Source organism: Stomoxys calcitrans, chromosome 1 (assembly GCF_963082655.1).
Source record: "Stomoxys calcitrans chromosome 1, idStoCalc2.1, whole genome shotgun sequence".
NCBI classification, from domain to species: domain Eukaryota; kingdom Metazoa; phylum Arthropoda; class Insecta; order Diptera; family Muscidae; genus Stomoxys; species Stomoxys calcitrans.
In genome coordinates this window covers 157,733,890-157,755,021 of record NC_081552.1, presented here as the reverse complement: position 1 = coordinate 157,755,021, position 21,132 = coordinate 157,733,890, and the positions used below count along the sequence as shown (strand labels likewise).

The window sequence follows — 21,132 nt, the reverse complement described above, 5'->3', positions numbered from 1 at the left end:
TCCGATTGGCAACGACTGATAGGCAATTACATCTTTGCCATGTGCCAATTTCTTCCACCGATACTTTTCCGCTAAAAGTTAGGAAGGTTTTTATGCATATTCTCCGTATTTTGTAAAATTGATGATTTCCCCTCAGTTTAAGACTACCTCAACGAACTTGCCTCATATTTCGCTGCAAGATATCTGCTACCAAATCTTCAGCCACATTGTTCACTACAAATACGCGTGAGGTGAATACTGAGCTGATTGTAACAAGGTCCTTAAGTCACTTGCCGGCAGCACTTGGGGTGCAAACAAAAAACAAACCGTCAGCTTTGTGACACGCAGTCGAATAATATTACCATCTGTCAGAATGCCGGTCTCCGAACTGCCACGGGCTGTCTGCTCAGTTCTCAGGTGGTAACCTCCATTAGGAGACAAAGATCCTACCAGTGCAAAGACATAACTACATGCTGTCTAAGCAATACATTTTGGGCTGTTATGGCAGAGACCATCCAAATCATCATCTTGTGGATATATATCCACCGCCCAGAAGCCTTAAGGTAGATCTACATGATCTAGAGCGTGAGGTTCAGCGCTACAAGAGAGAACCTCTCAGAAAGCGGCATTTCAAGCAGGCCTAAACAACATTCATGCAGACACGGTAGCAGATGCCGTAAATAGCTACCGGGTAAATGTAGTACTTGGAGAACGACCGCCTCCCATTGCACCTAAAGAAATTGACTTCCCCCAGCAAACCATAGTAGTTCTGGCTCAATTACGTTCCGGCAGATGCAGATGCCTCGACTCCTATAGAGCAAGGATTCCCGATTGTAACCAGGGAACACACGATACACGTCACCTGCTCAACTGCCCAGCCAGACCCACTCGACTTAGACCCAGATCCCTGTGGACGCATCCCATCTTAGTCGCAGAATTCCTGTATCTTGACACTCAACAGAATCAAGCAGACAAAAGATACCATTTCCCATACCAGTAGTATACCATTTTCAAGACTTTATCGGCCCTCCTGCATAGTTGATTCTCGTACCACTTAGAGGTATTATAACATCGTCTGCATAGCAGACGGTTTAAAATACCTATTAAGAGGATCCGTTGTAGGCTATTTAAAGTGGCCACTATCAATGTCCATGAAAAAGCATAAGTGAGAAGTTTTATTAAGTTGGTAGTAACCCTCCTTGCGAAAAATGATCAAATTAACCTAGGAAAAGAGAGTTACCTTATTTGTACAAAAACAACCACATTGGCAGTTTTAGGAGAAATTGCATTCGATTTAGGCGAAATAACGCTGTGTCACTAATTTCCTATTAAGTATAAACGATTTTGAATATTTTCAAATGTTCAAACTTTGATACCAAATAATCCCCAAAACTTACCAAAGCCCAGCTGTTAAAAAAAACAAGCAGCATTGGACAGCCAACTTTTAATTTTACAAAATTTATTATTGATATTAAGATAATGTTGATGATTTAATATACAAAATATAATGAATGCGATCAAAAAAAAAAAAAAACAGTGTCATAAAAAATGAAAATGAATACTACAGCTATGCTAAGGTTAAAACCAACCCAACATCATCACGTTAGTCTTCTATGACACACATTATGTTAATACCACTCTTGCCGAGATTAACGCCCTCCAAACAACTCTCCTGATGCGAACGCATATAAATCAGAAATTGTATGATAACATAGAGAAGATTATTGCGGTCATAGGCACAATTGTGTATTTCACCATCGCTAATAAAATTGAATTTTGGCTTCAAAGGATTGGAGCATAGTATGGCGCATCGTGCCTTATTTTGCACCAAAGCCACAGTATCTTTGGCAGAGCGCTTGTCCTCGCCAATGATAACGTAGCGACTATAAAAAGGACGACCACCGCCCTGAGGCAACGGCATGAGTTGAGTATCTAAGTAAACACAGAACAAATGGAAAAGAATCTGCACAGGAAAAATAAAAGAGACAAGCAAAAGAAATTGAATATATGCACATATTATTAACACAAAAGATTTTTCATAATATCAATAGCATTTGCATATATACCGCTGAATCAGTGGGCAAGTGTTCGTCCCATTTAAGGCCATGGTATTCGGAGCCAGAATTCCAACGGTAGTCGGCAATACACGAACCTTTAGCTAAATCTGTAACGATAGAAAAGGATAGAAATAACCATGAATGTGTGCATTAGGGCTGGTTGATTTGTATGGATGAAAAAAAAGGTTAAAAATCGTACAGCAGGTATCTAAAATAAAATCCTATTCCACGCCTCTCGACTTGGAAAAAGCTATTATTTCTTGCATTTATTTTTTGCAAAGACGGGCATATACATTTCCAAGCCGATAGGCGCTGATTTTGATTTTATTTTAGATACCATGGTTTCTTCGAAGGAGTTTCTTAGAATTTCATGTAGTTTACGATTTCGCTATACGAGTAAAAAGAAAATTATCGACCCGCCCTTATGTACATAGTGCATCATAAAAGGTAAATAAAGATAATTTTAACACCCGTTTTCACAAAACTTAAAACAGCTTTATACTTGGTTGATTTGACAGTTCTATAAAGGAAATTTGTCAAAAAGCCTACTTTAATGCTTCTGTAAGTTTTGTGAATATGGGCATAAACCGTTAATTCACAGAACATCCCAAATTGTTTTCCATACCTCACCCCTTTGTTAGTTTATGTCTGATAATGTGTCCTCACCTAAGTGCCGGTGACTGTTAGCCGCGAAAGCCGAGCAATTGCATAGGAAATGCTTCAACGTCTCATATGCGTTCCATTATGATACCGAAAGCTATACCGACCTCTTTCTTACTTCCTTTCAGTAATACCATCGCCTTCGCACATCTGGATCTCCATATAGGCTACGGATTTTCGTTGTCCTACCGATTGTTTCGGCCACCGTAGCGCAGAGGTTAGCATGTCCGCTTATGACGCTAAACGCCTGGGTTCGAATCCTGGCGAGCCCTATATGGTTCAGATTGGTCTATATTAGGATATAGCTGTCATATACATATACCGATCTTCCGATTTAAGTTCTTAGGCCCATAAAAGATGCATTTGAATTTGGTACAAAGAGTTGTGTTCGACCCTTACAAAGCCTTTCTGAATATGGTGGGGATAGCTGCTTTGTGTCCATAAATGGATTTTTCATCGTACTATGACGAAATGTGGTTAATATATATATTCGAGGTGGTGGAGGCCACCGTAGCGCAGAGGTTAGCATGTCCGCCAATGACGCTGAATGCTTGGGTTCGAATCCTGGCGAGACCATCAGAAAAAAATTTTCAGCGGTGGTTTTCCCCTCCTAATGTTGACAACATTTGTGAGGTACTATGCCATGTAAAAATTCTCTCCAAAGAGGTGTCGCATTGCGGCACGCCGTTCGGACTCGGCTATAAAAAGAAGGCTCCTTATCATTGAGCTTAATCTGGAATCGGACTGCACTCATTGATATGTGAGAAGTTTGCCCCTGTTCATGGGCAAAATTTGCATTTTTATACCCTCCACCATAAGATGGGGGGTATACTAATTTCGTCATTCTGTTTGTAACTACTCGAAATATTCGTCTGAGACCCCATAAAGTATATATATTCTTGATCGTCGTGACATTTTATGTCGATCTATCCATGTCCGTCCGTCTGTCCGTCCGTCCGTCCGTCTGTCTGTCGAAAGCACGCTAACTTCCGAAGGAGTAGAGCTAGCCGCTTGAAATTTTACACAAATACTTCCTATTAGTGTAGGTCGGTTGGTATTGTAAATGGGCCATATCGGTCCATGTTTTGATATAGCTGCCATATAAACCGATCTTGGGCCTTGACTTCTTGAGCCTCTAGCACGCGCAATTCTTATCCGATTGGAATGAAATTTTGCACGACGTGTTTTGATATGATATCCAACAACTGTGCCAAGTATGGTTCAAATCGGTTCATAACCTGATATAGCTGCCATATAAACCGATCTTGGGTCTTGACTTCTTGAGCCTCTAGAGGGCGCAATTCTTATCCGAATGGAATGAAATTTCACACGACGTGTTTTGTTATGATACCCAATAAGTGTGCCAAGTATGGTTTAAATCGGTCCATAACCTGATATAGCTGCCATATAAACCGATCTTGGGCCTTGACTTCTTGAGCCTCTAGCACGCGCAATTCTTATCCGATTGGAATGAAATTTTGCACGACGTGTTTTGATATGATATCCAACAACTGTGCCAAGTATGGTTCAAATCGGTCCATAACCTGATATAGCTGCCATATAAACCGATCTTGGGTCTTGACTTCTTGAGCCTCTATAGGGCACAATTCTTATCCGATTTGAATGAATTTTTGCACGATGCCGAATGGATATCCGAATGGAATGAAATTTCACACGACGTGTTTTGTTATGATACCCAATAAGTGTGCCAAGTATGGTTGAAATCGGTTCATAACCTGATATAGCTGTCATATAAACAGATCTGGGGATTTGATTTCTTGAGCTTCTAGAGGGCGCAATTCCTATCCGATTTGGCTGAAATTTTGCATGACGTATTTTATTTGTACTTTCAAAAACTGTGTCAAATAAGGTTCAAATCGGTTCATAACCTGATATAGCTGCCATATAAACCGATCTGGGATCTTGACTTCTTGACTTCTTTTCTTATATCCTTTTTTATCTAAGAAGAGATGCCGGGAAAAGAACTCGACAAATGCGATCCATGGTGGAGGGTATATAAGATTCGGCCCGGCCGAACTTAGCACGCTTTTACTTGTTTTTGCCTAAGAAGAGATGCCGGGAAAAGAACTCGACAAATGCGATCCATGGTGGAGGGTATATAAGATTCGACCCGGCCGAACTTAGCACGCTTTTACTTGTTTTAATATAAAAAGTATTTGTCGATTTCTTTTGCCGGCATCTCTTCTCAGGCAAAAAAGGATATAAGAAAAGATTTGCTCTGCTATTAGAACGATATCACGATATGGTCCGGTTTGGACCACAATTAAATTATATGTTGGACACCTGCGTAAAATGTCAGCCAATTCGAATAAGAATTGCACCCTTTGGGGGCTCAAGAAGTTAAATAGAGAGATCGATTTATATGGGAGCTGTATCAGGCTATAGACCGATTCAGACCATAATAAACACGTATGTTGATGGTCATGAGGATCCGTCGTACAAAATTTAAGGCAAATCAGATAATAATTGCGATAGAGGCTCAAGAAGTCAAGACCCAAGATCGGTTTATATGGCAGCTATACCAAAACATGGACCGATATGGCCCATTTACAATACCAACCGACCTACACTAATAAAAAGTATTTGTGCAAAATTTCAAGCGGCTAGCTTTACTCCGTCGGAAGTTAGCGTGCTTTCGACAGACAGACGGACGGACGGACATGGCTAGATCGACATAAAATGTCGCGAAGATCAAGAATATATGTACTTTATGGGGTCTCAGACGAATATTTCGAGTAGTTACAAACAGAATGACGAAATTAGTATACCCCTCATCCTATGGTGGAGGGTATAAAAAAGGAATCACTGACTGTCGTCTACTGCCAGGAGCGTCAACGTATTCCCATTATACAGACCGCCGCAGATGTATTGCAAAATAATTTGGAGTTAAATTTAATAGGCGAGCTCTTAAGTGTTGGAAAAATATTGCGTTTGGAGCAGCTAAACAAAACCATTGAGAAGAGCAACAAACGGCGAAATAAAATGATATTTTACACGTAAATAAATAGAAAGATAGTCCAACAGTACTTTAAAATCAAAATAAAATGTTTATTCCTGGTAATTCACAATTACTGCCAAAACACTATTACCGGCATCAATTGTCAAAAGTTGCTGTTCAGAGAGGCCACTGTGCCAGTCAAAGTACAATAGTAGAACCACCAGTAGTAGCAAGAAATACCAGCAGCAAACCCAACTGCATAGATTTAAGCAGCGACTGCATTTTAATCGTCACCAACCACTCGCCCACGTTTGTATGACTTACCATGCATTGATATGTACATCGATCTGTGTCTGGCTAGCTGAGCATTTTTATGTATCTCGATCTGTGTATGGTTTGCTGTGTGTTTATATGTACGTCGATCTGTGTATGTTTTATCTATGCGTCTGGAGTTTGGAAACGTACATATTAACATCATTAAGGGCCATAAAAACCTAGCGGTCTACCTTAAAATATATATGAAAATTTGTTTGCATATTTTTTGCATGCCCAGAAGAAATGGATTTTTAAATTTTGTTCAGCTGCTAAGCAGAACTCAAATAAATCAATCGATTTCGATCGCAACAATTTGAAGTCTTTTATATTTTATTTTTTGCACTAGCCTGTCAAAAAGCTTACAGGCTCTAACATTGGTGACCCCGACGTGATCCAGCTTTAAATCAACATTTCGAGAATTAATATCAATTCGGATATAATTCATTGATTTTATTGGATCGCACGTCTAATTTTGGATTATTGCTGGCTCTAATTTCAATTCGGATTTTAGAGCAGTGATAGCAAATTGCAGCCCTATCGCTTATTCACTTAGCCATTGACACTTATATAATCATGCCAGACAACACATCGCCATCAACCAAAGAATCCGCCGAGGGATCATCCGAGATTACCCAGTGCATGAATAGAGTTAAATCTATTGGTAAGCAATTAACAGACATCAACGTTCGTCTGACGAAGAGTTGATGATGAGTTGAACAAGTTGGATGACACCGCTCTCGCCGTTCGCTTGGACTATGTCGAAAATTTGAATTCGCATTTCGATAAGTCCTTATCGCTGTTGGAAGAAATTAGTGGATCTGATAAGGACCAAACTCTTCGTTGTGATTTTCTTACATCGTTTTTCGATATAAAGGCAAAACTCAAGCGTGAGTTAAATGCAAGCCCTAACACTCGTCCTATGACATCATCTTCGACATTTCGTCAATTTGCTATTGACGAATCTGTAAGTGTACGGAGGAGCAGATTGCCAGAACTAAAAATACCTCAGTTCAGCGGTTCTTACTCAGACTGGCCTGATTTTTTTGCAATGTTTTCTACAGTTGTTGCTAACGACATGGAAGTCAGCAAATTGGAGAAATTTCACCACCATCGAGATAGTTTAATTGGACCTGCTCTAGATACCATCTCATCGTTGGAACCATCTGACGCAAGCTATGATGAGGCGATCAAATTATTAAAAAACAGATTTGATAATAAACTTTTGAATTTCCAGACTCACATCAAGGAAATATTTGGACTCAACCCTGTTGTCAAAGGTTCTGCTACAAGTTTGCGTCAATTATGCGACAGGCTCAACGCTCATATAAGGACTCTTGTGTAAAAAGGAAGAAATTGCTGATGGTCTTTTGGTTTGCTTGGTTACGTCGAAGCTGGATACGTCAACACAGGCTAAATGGGATGAGTGACTCCAGAACGATCAACTGCCGTCATGGTCTTCGATGACTAACTTCATCGAACGAAGATGCAGAATGTTAGAAAACCTTGAGCATACGGTTACACAAAAGGTACCCAACCAAGCGGTAAATAATAAAACAAATAATATTGGACGAAATTCCCTTGTTGCTTCTGGCACTGCGTGCCATTTTTGCATCTTTTGCGATGGTAAAGACCATTTTATTACAAGCTGTACTCGTTTTTTAAATCTTTCGCCATCTTTGCGTTATAAAGTTGGACCTTTGCCTTAATTGTCTGAGGAAAGGTCATCGATTATCGAAATGTAAATCAGGAACCTGTCGTCATTGCTCCATGAAACACAATTCGTTGCTACATACGGATAATATTGGTTGCCCAAAAAGTAATTGCGGATTTTTTTAAAAGAAAGTAAATGCATTTTTAATGACACTTAGAATGAACTTTAATCAAATATACTTTTTTTAAATTTTATTCTAAAGCAAGCTTAAAGTAACAGCTGATAACTGACAGAAGAAAGAATGCAATTACAGAGTCACAAGCTGTGAAAAAATTTGTCAACGCCGACTATATGAAAATTCCGCAATTACTTTTTGGGCAACCCAATAGTTCTGAAACGACCCCAGCTCTGCCTCTTTAGCAGGCAGTGAAGTGTTGTTGGCCACTGCTATTGTTTTAGTGAGAAATAAATTTGGTGCTTTCATTTCCTGTCGGGCAAATTTAGATTCAGGGCCTCAGCTTAATTTCGCCATAACTCGTTTTGCTACTCAAGCACAGCTCAAAGTAAATTCGTCCCAGATTATAATATCAGGAATTGGGGAAGGTAGTTGGTAGCAGACAAATCAACCGAGCTTGTTATAAAATCTTGCCATAATGAATATTCCACTTCGTTTGTTGCAGTGGTCATTCCTGCGATAACAGAATATCAGCCCAATTCGAATATCAATTTGAATAACTTTAATATTCCCGCCAACGTCAAATTGGCAGACCCAGATTTCTATAAACGTGGAAGAATTGACATTTTAATCGGGGCTGGCCTATTCTTTGAATTGATGAGCGTGGGCCAAAAAAGATCCGGATACAATTCTCCAATTTTGCAAAAAACTCAACTCAAGGTTGGGTGGTATCGGGGGGGAGGCTCTACCCTATCGAAGTCATGTTCATTGGCAATTGCATGCAAGTCTAATTCTGATTCAAATAAAGAATCTCTGGTGGATTTGGTGAAAAGTTTTTGGGAAGTAAAACATAACTTCGAAGACAGCTCAAGACGATCAGACGAAGATAACTTTTGCGAAAATCATTTCAAACAGTATACTACGAGGCTTGACTCTGGTTTATACTCCGTCGCCTTACCTAAAAAGGAAAATATTTCTAATCTTGGCGAATCTCATAACCGCGCTTTTAATAGATTTATGAATCTAGAAAAAAAAAATCAATAGACAGCCACAGCCAAGGATACTTTCTCCCCCACCACTGCGCGCATAAAAAATGTATCGGTGCGTTCGTGTGTCCCACCCAGACGGCTTTCTGCAGTGTATTTTGTGGCGAAAGAGCCCTCAGAAAGATATACGCATGTATAAACTAAACACCGTAACATATGGTACAAAGCCTGCAGCATTCCTTGCAATACGAGCAATGCACCAGCTCTTTATGCACGAAGAAAGCTCCCTTCCAATCGGCGCAGACATAATAAGGCGCGACTTTTACGTCGTTGATTTGATATCTGGCGGTGATTCGATCGAAGAAGTGATCGAAATCAGAAAGCAGGTGACAGAGCTTTTAAGTCGTGGTAATTTTGATATAAGAAAATGGTGTAGCAACGATATGTTTGTTTTGGATGGAGTACCATTCGCTGATCGAGAAACGTTTTTGGAGTTCTAAGATGGCACCGATATAAGCAAAACTTTAGGTTTAATGTGGGATCCAAAATCTGACAACTTCATCTTTACACTGTCGATCATTTTGGACTCTAAACCAATAACAAAAAGAACTGTTTTGTCTACCATCGCCCGTTTATATGACCCCCTTGGTTTAGTTGGCCCTGTAATCACTAAAGCAAAGATTTTTATGCAAAGTCTAGGGAAACCAAACTCGAGTGGGACGAAAGCTTGCCGCAGATTTTACATTCGGTTTGGCAGCATTATATATCATCCTTTTCTTTTGTTGATAAATATGTATTCCCAAGACTTGTTTCAATTCCAGGCTCGACAGTCCAAATACACGCATTTTGCGACGCCAGCCTCTCTGCATACGGGACATGTGTGTACATATGATCAGAGGCACAAGGGGAGGTAAAAGTAAATCTACTGTGCTCCAAATCTCGAGCGGCACCCTTAAAGGTTCTAACAGTACCAAAGCTTGAGTTGTCGGCAGCAGCGCTTCTTGCAGATCTGCTTGAATCAATTTCAAATACACTTGGAAAGCACATAGAACACCACTGTTGGTCGGACTCTATGGTCGTTTTGTCGTGGCTTCAAGAGGAATCATCAAATTATAACATTTTCGTCGCCAACAGAGTAAGTCGTATACAAAAACAAGTAAAAGCGTGCTAAGTTCGGCCGGGCCGAATCTTATATACCCTCCACCATGGATCGCATTTGTCGAGTTCTTTTCCCGGCACCTCTTGTTAGGCAAAAAAGGATATAAGAAAAGAGTTGCTCTGCGATTAAAACGATATCAAGATATGGTCCGGTTCGGACCACAATTAAATTATATGTTGGAGACCTGTGTAAAATTTCAGCCAATTCGTATAAGAATTGCGCCCATTGGGGCTCTCGACATAAAATAGAGTGAACGATTTATATGGGATCTGTATCGGGCTATAGACCGATTCAGACCATAATAAACACGTTTGTTGATGGTCATGAGAGGATCCGTCGTACAAAATTTCAGGCATATCGGATAATAATTGCGACTTCTAGGGGTCAAGAAGTCAAGATCCCAGATCGGTTTATATGGCAGCTATATCAGGTTATGAACCGATTTGAACCTTATTTGACACAATTGTTGAAAGTAAAAATAAAATACGTCATGCAAAATTTCAGCCAAATCGGATAGGAATTGCGCCCTCTAGAAGCTCAAGAAGTCAAATCCCCAGATCTGTTTATATGACAGCTATATCAGGTTATGGACCGATTTCAGCCATACTTGGCACAGTTGCTATGTATCATAACAAAACACGTCGTGTAAAATTTTATCCCAATCGGATAAGAATTACGCACTCTAGAGACTCAAGAAATCAAGACCCAAGATCGGTTTATATGGCAGCTATATCAGGTTATGGACCGATTTAAACCATACTTGGCACAGTTGTTATATATAATAACAAAACACGTCGTGCAAAATTTCATTTCAATCGGATAAGAATTGCGCACTCTAGAGGCTCAAGAAGTCAAGACCCAAGATCGGTTTATATGGCAGCTATATCAAAACATGGACCGATATGGTCCATTTACAATACCAACCGACAGACAGACGGACGGACGGACGGACAGACGGACGGACATGGCTAGATCGACATAAAATGTCACGACGATCAAGAATATATATACTTTATGGGGTCTCAGACGAATATTTCGAGTAGTTACAAACAGAATGACGAATTAGTATACCCCCCATCTTATGGTGGAGGGTATAATTAACGGAACATATGTTTTGGCATCATATTCCAACGCCTAATAACCCTGACGACATTTTATCGAGAGGAGCCACCCCAGTAGACCTTCTTAGATGTAGTCTCTGGAAGGAAGGACCTAATTTTTTATACAAAAATCAGGAAGCTTGGCCAAAACCATCGAATTTTGTACAAAAATTGCCAGAGCGCCGCCGAGTTGCTCTTATAATTTCGTCCAATCAAGATTTGTCTCTTGATTGTAAATATCACAACTCTTTTTACAAAATTCAGCGCACTTTTGCATATATTTACCGATTTTTGAACTATTTAAAGGGAGAAAAATGTTGTGGTGATTTTACCAAAATTGAAATCAAGATGGGAACACAACTTTTGCTACAAAATATACAACTTATGCACTTTTCCTTGGAATATAAATCTTTACAGCAAAATGAAAATGTACCAACAACCAGCAAATTATATTCGCTTTCGCCTTTTTTGGATGCATACCGCCGAGTCGGTGGCCGTTTGCAAAACTCATTGTTGTCGTTCGAGGCCCAAAATGCCATCATATTACCAAAATCTCATCCTATAACTTCGTCTTTAATAATGTACTACCATAACAAAATGTTATATGCCGGACCGCAATGTTTACTCGCAAGCATCCGACAGATATATTGGCCAATTGGAGGCAGAAAAACAGTAAGCTCAACAATTAACAAATGTGTCAGATGTTTCCGACTAAAGCCAACAATTGCCGAGCATATCATGGGCAGCATACCCGAAGACCGTGTTCAGCCATCACGAGCGTTTCACACAACTGGGCTTGATTTTTGTGAGCCATTCAGATACAAATCGGAGGTAAGAAATCGGCAACCAACAAAGTGCTATGTGTGTGCATCTATGTGCGCTTCACAACAAAAGCAACACATCTGTAATTGGTTTCAGACCTGTCGACGTCATCTTTCCTTTCATCACTAAAGAGGTTTATTTCAATTCGTGGTAAGCCTACAACCATTTGGTCCGATAACGCCACAAATTTTGTTGGGGCCAAAAATGAGTTGGCTGAATTAAGGCAGCTATTTTTTGACAAAACCCAATTTCAAAAAATCCACAATCAATGCACGGAAGATGGAATAATTTGGAAATTCATTCCACCCCGATCGCCGCACTTCGGTGGCCTTTGGGAAGCCGTAGTTAAGTCGGCCAAGTACCACTTTTATAGATCTGTGGCCCATGTATTTTAACTATCGATGAATTGCGAACTTTGGTATGCTAAATATCTGCTATTCTTAACTCTCGCCCTTTATATTCGATTACGGAGGATTTAATGACTAGGAGGTGCTGACTCCAGGCCATTTTTTAGTTGGTGGACCGCTAACGAGCTTCCCGGAACCAGATATTACAGACCTAAACATACATATTTTAAACAGATGGCAAAAAGTTTGTCATATGCAACAAATTTTTTGGAAAAAATGGAGCAATTCTTACCTAACTCTATTGCAACAACGATCGAAGTGGAAATCATCGAAAAACAAAATTTCTTTTGGAGCAATGGTGCTTTTGAAAGACGAAAACATTCCACCCCTGAAATGGTAAATGGGTCGAATAGTGGACACTGTAGCTGGGAATGATGGTGTTGTGCGAGTTGTCTTGGTAAAAACTTCGAATGGAACCTCGCGTCGACCAGTGGCTAAATTAGCGATACTGCCTATTCAAGATAAGAATGTTGAAAGTCATGGACTTCGCTTACCTTTTATACGCTTCACCAAATATTCTTGATTGCTTGACATCTCCAAAAATGGCACTATCATGGGCAGCATTGGCACATGTTGTGATACAAATTGTTGGTTTCCTACGGTTTTCTTTAACCTCTCCAAGCCAATGCTGCCAATTTGCATATCATGAAATCCGCGTTGTTTAAATGAAGAGTCAACATGTTCCATTTCCTTTGTTAGGCGCTGCAAAATGGTAAACGAAATCCACTACAACAGAAGTAAAATTGTTGATTAAAAAATAGTGTGATTTAATTGAAGACTACTACTTACCGTTCGCAAATTCCCAACATATTGAGCTAGTTTCTCTGAAGAGATTCTTTTGATGACTTCCGAGTTACTATCGACGATATTTAGGCCCCCTTCCTCTTTAGAGCTCTGTTTATTTTGTGTTGTGGGAGCTGCAACAGAACAATATGCAGTCAATATGTACATCGGTGTCTGTACTCCAATTCTTAATTTTCTATATAAAAACTAAGATCTGAATAATAGTGGCATTAACTCATTAATGACGAATGGGTAGAAAAATACCCAAAAACAGAGTTGTCTTTAATTTGGATTGGCGTAAAGCAGACGAATGAAACTAGTTAAAAAATGTTCCCGTCATGTAAGGTCATGTTTAAGGGGAAATTTGGCTTGTCGAAAGTTGACAACTTTTTATAGCTCAACAAAATCAAAAAAAAAAAAATTCAAAATTCTTAGAAGTGAATTTTCGCCCAGAGGGATCTGGGTCTGATTCGAGTGGGTCTGGCTGGGCAGTTAAAAAGGTGAAGTGTATCGTATGGTCTCTGGTCACAATAGAGACATACATCTTACAATTCGTCATCAATCCTTGCTGTGTGGGAGTTGATGCGGCTGCATCTGCCGGATCGTTATTGAGCCAGAAAAGCTCTGGTTTGCCAGAGAGGTGAAACAGGAGGCGGTCGTTCTCCAAGGATTACATTCACACGGTAGCTATTTACCGCATCTGCTACCCTGTCTATATGAAAGTTATCTAGACCCGCTTCATATGCCGCTTGATTTAAATTTTCTCTCGTGTAGCGCAGAACCTCACGCTCTAGATCATGTAGATCTACCTTAAGGCTTCTGGGCGGTGGATATCTAAGCACAAGATGATGATTTTAATGGTCTCTGGGATAACAGCCCAAAAGGTATTGCTTAGACAGCGTGTAGTTATGTCTTTGCACTGGTAGGATCTTTGACTCCTGATGGAGGTGGTCCACATGAGAACTGAGGAGACAGCCCGTCGCAGTTCGGATGGCGGCATTCTGACAGATCTGAATATTGTTCCACTGCGTGTCACAACGCTAACGAGACCACACTGGCGCTGCATAACTTACCACAGACCGCCCAATTTGCTTTGAACGTGGTCAATAAGGACCGTCTTATCACATGGCCTGAGCTGATTGAAGCCACAGCAAATATGTGCGGATATGGCATGCAAAGCAGTTGTTGTGCTATGCAGTCTTCGAAATACATAATGATGCTCGATTGGAAATTTTCCTACGAGGTTTGGAAGGAGTAATGCCTCAAGCATCTTTGCTACTGGAGAGAGAAGGGAGATCGGGTTGAACGACTCCCCCAAACTCGGGTCTGTTCCAGGCATCAGTAGCGGGATCACTCTGCCCATTTTCCAAACATCGGGAACTGTAAGGGTGTTCAAAGACAGGTTGAGGACAGTAGTAAAGTACTCTACTCCAGGTAAATCCAGATTCTTCAGCATCAGTGTAGAGATTCCGTCGGGGCCCAATGCCTTGGATGATTTGGCGCCACAGATGACATTCGTAACATCGCCCACGGTATATTGTGAAGGCTGTCCATCGGCTCGGAGACCACGGATACGGCGAATGGCTCTCCCTTGCCCTGTCACTCTCGAGTTGCACAATAAATTGACGGTTGAAGAACCTGGCGCATCTCTTCGGGTCTGTCACGGTAACGCCGCCAAAAGTGACTGAGGTCCTGTCATCCCGTCTACGGGGGTTCGAGAGTGACTTAACAGTTGACCCCAGCTTGCCTAAATCGGTGCCTAAGTTACATTGTTCCAGCCACAAAATCCGCCTATGTTTGTTGACTACCCTGTTCATTTCCAGATTCAGCTCGCTGATTCTGGGGTTACTCACGCTCGTCTGCGAGTACCACTGCCCGGGAAATTGCGCGGCACTTGGGGTATTCGACCGGCTGGTCCCGGCACCGGATAACTGTGAGCACCACACAGGCTAAAACATGGAGGTACGATTTATGTGGTGTTCATTGCTGTCACGAGAAGCTTAGCTACCGAGCGTGGACTTAGAATGGACTCCAAAAACCCAACAGCTGCAGTGGTGATATCAGGCCGTAGCATGTTGTATGCTACTGAAACCTCGACTGGTGGAGCGGCTCCTCCAGGCGCCACTAGCCGACAGACGGCTGGTCAGCAGGGGCTTTTGACGAAGACACCTGGTTCGAGTCTAAAGGACAAGGCCGAACCTATTACTTCTTCCATGCCTATAATTTGCCTAGGCCATCGGCCTTCCCCGCCAAACCAACACGCTCTTTAAGAGGTTGGAAGAATAAAAGACGCATCATTTTATTTATTGAGAGGCTTGGTGCGAATGATCCTAAGACTCTCACTGATAGAGAGAGAGATTCCCGAGGCCGATACAGACTAATTGCCTTCGGCGCTCAACGCTCAATTGAAATGTATCGTTGTGCGCTAAAAAAGATTGGTGAGATCTGGCCAGGTGCAGCACTAGATTTAGTCAAGAAGGAAGATATTCCTTATCGACCAATGGCGCATGCTTGGGTACCAAGGATTCCCCCAGATCCTGAAGCTATACTTGGAAGACTAAGGGAATGTAATCCCAATCTTTCAACCACCGACTGGAAGATTGGTAGATTGGATGAGGCTGATAGTGACCGGAGACATGCATTATTCGTTCTAAACTCCGGCTGTCTCCGGCAGACCTCAATAAGTCTGAAGGGATTGTATCCTACAGATTCAACAAGTTGAAACTGAAGATCTATAGAAGCGGTGGGGTTGGGGAATCAGGAGACGACTCAGCAGTTGTTGGTGAAAACTTGCCTGAGGAACTATCGACGGCGGATTGGATGCAGGAGACTGATATCGAGCCACAATCGAGATAGGAGGGCATGGCATCGAAACGGGACCCGACAAGCCCTATGTGGGTGGGTCACAAAGTTGGACTGGGCTCAAAGTGCGCGCCAGCGTGGAAGCACGGAACTCAGAAAGTACTTCGACAGCAGCAGTGAGCAGCAGTGAGTGAAGAATCTAAGGAGAAATCGTCCACGCCGCAAGTGCCCAGTCTCCCGAGGAAAAGTGGTTCCACAGCTTTCTTACCTGCCCCTGGATGCGTACGGAAGCTCATCATGACAAGTTCTAACGAATCTGTATTCTTGCAGAGGGTAGTCTAAATGTTTTTCTTCTCTCGTCAATAAGCACTGAAGATTTAGAAGCCTAGTAGCCAACCTTGAAATAAACAAGTCTCACTACTGGTTGGATTCCCTATATATGGCACACGATTCAGAGATGCCGCCTTCAAACCCTAAGTCGCTGGTTGAAGCTGCTTCTGTAGGGAAGAATAGCCTCATTGTAGTAAGTTAAGCTAATGCACATAACCAGATATGGCGAAGTTCGGATGTCAACGAAAGGGGTGAGCTTTTTATTGAATAAATTATAAGTTGCAATCTGGCGATTTGTAATAAAGGGGATAAACCGACCTTTATTACCAGGAACAGGCATGAGGTACTAGATATTACCTTTGTATAGGGAGATATAAGTGGAAGAATATGGGACTGGGAAGTGTTGGATGACCACAGCTTCTCTGAACATCCTAATATTAGTTTTAGCCTTGGAGAAAATACTGGAGTAGTGGTCTCTCGGCTAAACAGAAGAAAGACGGATTGGGATAAATTTCGGCAAAAATTCTGCATCACTATCCCTTATAGACTAGAAAAGGAAGTGGAAACTACGGAGATTGTAGACATAATGGTCAAGCGGATCATGAAGGCCCTGAATGACTCACTTGTGTCAACATGCCCTAGTACCAAGCCAAAGGCCAAACAGCGACCGCCATGGTGTACCCCAGAGCTGATTGGTCTAAGGAAGGACTGCAGAAAACTCTTCAACAGAGCAAAAGCCACAGGAGTACCACACGATTGCGACATCTATAAGGCTGAGCTAAGAAAATATAAGGACGAGCTGAGAAAGGCTCAGAACAAATCCTGGGTAGAATTTTGCAGCTCCGTGGAGGATACATCTGAGGCCTCTGGGCTAAGAAAGATTCTGTCCTCGAGACCTATTATGGTGGGGTATATTCAGAATTCAGACAAAGTATGGGCAATGTCTAGTGAGGAAACACTAGAACTACTCGTTGATACACATTTCCCGGGAAATTCTCCAACGGAAAACGTGGAACATAAAAAGGTTGTCACTGATATGCATTTGTCGGAGGCCACCTGGGAAATTTTTTCTGAGCCGAAAATCCTTTGGGCGATAAGAAGTTTCTACTCATTTAAGTTGCCAGACCCTGATGATGTATCACCGGTTGAATTACAAAAGGCGTTAAAGTGGTCGTGTATGCTGATGACGTGGCAATTGCGGTTAGCAAGCTCTACGTGCAACAGCAAAGTGGGTTATCGAAAGTGGTCTGGGTATAAATCCGTGCAAGACAGAAGTAGTTCTTTTCAGCAGGAGATACAAGTTGCCTACAGTGGAACCTGTCTCTTGGGTGGAGAGAATGTTCCATTTACACAGAAAGCGAAAAATACCTGGTTGTTTGGCTGAACAGGAAATTGAACTTCAAATCCGACATTTTGGAAAGGGCAGCAAAGGCCACTCTTGCCCTATACACCTGCAAGAGAGCCATTGGAAAAAGATGGGGATTTAGACCGCGGATCATGCCTTGGGTATATACTGCAGTTGTTAGACCTATTATGCTATATGGTGTTGTGGTCTGGTGGACGGCGCTTCCAAAATCCACATACTGCTCAATACTTAACCGGATCCAAAGGATGGCACTGAGGACGACACTATCTAATGCACTGAATTTAATGCTACATCTTATGCCTCTGGACATTGTGGCTACCCAAATTGCAGCGACCACTGCCGTGAGGTTAAGGGAGCTTCAGGCAGTGTGGATTACCCCCAAACTGAGCCGCTTTTTGATAAAAAATTACTGTACCACTATTCCTGCTAGAAACGATTGGAGCTACGATATCCCTGGTAACAAAACTTACATAGACTTCTATACGGATGGTTCCAAACTAAACGACCAGGTGGGCTTTGGGGTGTACTCTAAAGATCTAGAACTGGTCATATCTGCTCAGACAGCCAGGCAGCCATTAAATCCCTGGAGAACGTATCTCTGAACACAAAAACCGCCCTCGACAGATCTCTCAACGAGATGGCTGAACAGTTCAAAATTCACCTTTTCTGAGTGCCGGGCCAGGGAATTCTAAAGCAGACGAGCTTGCGAGACTAGGAACTACCTTACACATTCCAGGGACACTGGAATCTATGGGTATACCTCTAGCGACATGTAAGCTAAGTTTTCAGGACCATGCCCGAAGGGCAACGAATGATAGATGGTCACAAAGAGGGGGCTTTGAGCATTCCAAAACTATGTGGCCTCATATAGACTTGAAGAGGTCTACTGCTTTGCCGTCACTGGCTAGAACAGACGTCTCAGTCATTGTGTCCGTCATGACAGGTCACTGTCTAATCAGAAAACATGCTGACAGACTGAAAGTTGCCAGCAACGACTTTTGTAGAAGCTGTAGAGACATCGAGACTATAGAACACCTTCTGTATGGGTGTCCCGCACTAGCAGTTAGAAAGGGTTCCACTTTAGGTTCTCATTTTTTTGAGAACCTGTCTGATTAAGCGGATGTGAACATTCGCAAGTTATTTGGCTTTTTTAAGCGATCTGCATGGATCAACGGTAGGAACTATAAGGCATCTTCCTTCTTCTGGTCCTGTGGTATCACATTGAACGAAAACGTCTAAGTGAGTCTGATGGCAGACTGCCACTTAAACCTAACCTAGCCTAACCTAACCTAGAGGGCGCGTCCACAGGTTGCGGATAGTAGAATGCTCCATACGGAGTAGCTGCAACGGCAGTCGCAAACATCCAGCGGTATAGAGCGGAGTCTCGATGAGAGGCCGGGCGGCACCGGCTATTGTGCAAATACTGAGTGCCTATGATGCTCGATACGACAAGGCGAGTTATTGGCGCCTAAAATAACCAATGGCCACCCTATTCCCGCGGCGATCGGTCCTTTGGACCGGAACGAGCTTGCTCACCTACACGAGCGTTGTCTCCTGGATCGCTGCATCCAAATGTTCTTTCGACTCATAAAATCTACAATTTTGTCGATCTTGCCTCGGAGAACGTTGCAATTTAAATGCAAGAATGTTACACTTCCAGCACAGAACCGGCAATATTGATTTTTGTTGTTGTACCCACATTGCACGAGAAGGTACATATGACCACCACACCGATAACTACATATGACCACCACACAGATCGGAGCTCAAAGTTCCAGCCTGTATGATGTTCATAGTTACGCCTTGCCGGGTAGCAATATTAGTTGTTGTTGTTGTAGCAGTGCGTTGTACAACGAGGCGGCAGCCCTTGCCGATGAAGGATTCAATCGGGTCAATCCGGTACGTAGAACCGGCTGCCATGGGATTGCCAATGTTGGTACTAGGATGTTGCTAACGATACTTTTATTTCATTTTTGTGTCCTCGCGACCAAAAGTTTCTTACACTACATTAAGGAAATGCCCAGTATGAATATTGTGACTCATAACCATTAGGTGAAGGTAAAACTGAAAATGAAACCGACAACACACCCCCAAAAAATATGTATCCCTTATATAACGGAAGATTGCAATTCTGGAGTAAGTGTTCATATAAAAAAAAAAATAAATATAAAAAAATACCTGGAGATGGCGCCAATTGATATAAAGAAGTTCTTAACAGATTTGCTGCCGAGTTGCAATAACTCCAGAATGAATTGATTGAACCGTCATTGAAGGATGGGTTGATGTCTGCTATTTCCGTCATGCTGTATTCCTTGCGATAAACATCTCTGAAGGAAGGAATATTTAAAACTTTTACGTAGCATGATAATATAAAAAAAAAACATACTTCAGGTAACGCTGCAAACTAACTTCATCTGTAATCAGTTCATCTCTTTCGTACTTTTGATATGGCGATGAAAACGAAAGATTCGTACTCACATTGCTGGCATTCATATTCGAATTGTTGTACATGGAAGAATTCCAGGAAGCATTATGCATTTGATGTTGTGTTTGTTGTGGGCTCAGGCTTTGTCTTGGAGGTGTAGTGCGACTATAGCTCCAGTTGGCTGAGCCTGGTCCTCGAGCTGCAATTATAATTAACTACTTATATATATACCAATAGATTTTTTTTTGGGTACACACATTCATTGAACGAAGAATGCCAGCTTAGTATAGTACTATTAGGAGCCTCATGACGATCCTGGCCATCCTGCTTCTTCTTATTAGGGTTGTTGGCAATAAAAGAATTATCTGAAAAATTGTTTGATCTCAAAATTCATTGAAGAGTAGAATGATATTTATTCAACCTACCATTGTCGTCAAATCTCAAAAGATTCTTCTGTTGCTGCGTTCCTTGCACCGGCTGGGTGTTGAAAACATAAACAAAGTACTTGCCAAAACAAGCAAGAACACTCAGACCCACTATCGCCGCTGCAGCATATTCCACATAATACCAATTTGAATCAGCATACGGGCATTTGTTTGAAATATCGAAAAGCAATATGGCCAACAGAATAACGTTAACGGAGCCCCATTTTAGATAGTATTTGGCCTTTGCAGCTTGCAGCCTTAAATCCAATCCACGCTCCACAACAGCATTTTGCTTAAGAGGTGTACTTTACGCACCCAAGTCAAAGTTAATTGGAAACTCCATAAATGAAATAACTACTAACTTACCAGTAGGCATTCATGCAGTTCATTGTATTTCAATTCAGCAAAACTGCTATAGCCGAAAAATCTAAAATTAATTTGACGTTTTTGCCTAAAACTCCCATAAACCGGCGAGCGCCTTTTTGTAATAAATTTTACAGCTGTTTCAAGCATAGATTTAGGGTTACCACACACCCCATACTGAGCTCCGCTATTGAGATTTGTGGAATTTATCGCTCATGGGTTGTTCAAATAATTATGGTTTGTTCACATACTTATTGCACAATTTTATTTGTTTGAAAATCATTGCCGTTCCAAACAGACTTCAGCTAACAATTTTTTGTTTGGGTTATGTTTTAAGTAAACGCAAAGTTCATAAACTGGTTGTTTGC

At 41.6% G+C, this 21,132-nt stretch overlaps 1 protein-coding gene across 1 annotated transcript; it reads right to left on the bottom strand.

Annotated features, from left to right (window-relative positions):
* Positions 1-1,408: 1,408 nt before the first annotated feature.
* Positions 1,409-20,908, bottom strand: LOC106094851 (transmembrane protein 209). The gene is made up of 9 exons (XM_013262090.2): positions 20,768-20,908; positions 20,402-20,706; positions 20,234-20,341; positions 19,938-20,175; positions 19,730-19,878; positions 13,060-13,187; positions 12,765-12,996; positions 2,046-2,143; positions 1,409-1,942 (listed from the first exon to the last, which is right to left on the bottom strand). Exons 1-9 carry the CDS (start codon positions 20,788-20,790, stop codon positions 1,583-1,585), a joined length of 1,641 nt encoding a protein of 546 aa, XP_013117544.1. The 5' UTR covers positions 20,791-20,908; the 3' UTR covers positions 1,409-1,582.
* Positions 20,909-21,132: the final 224 nt, after the last annotated feature.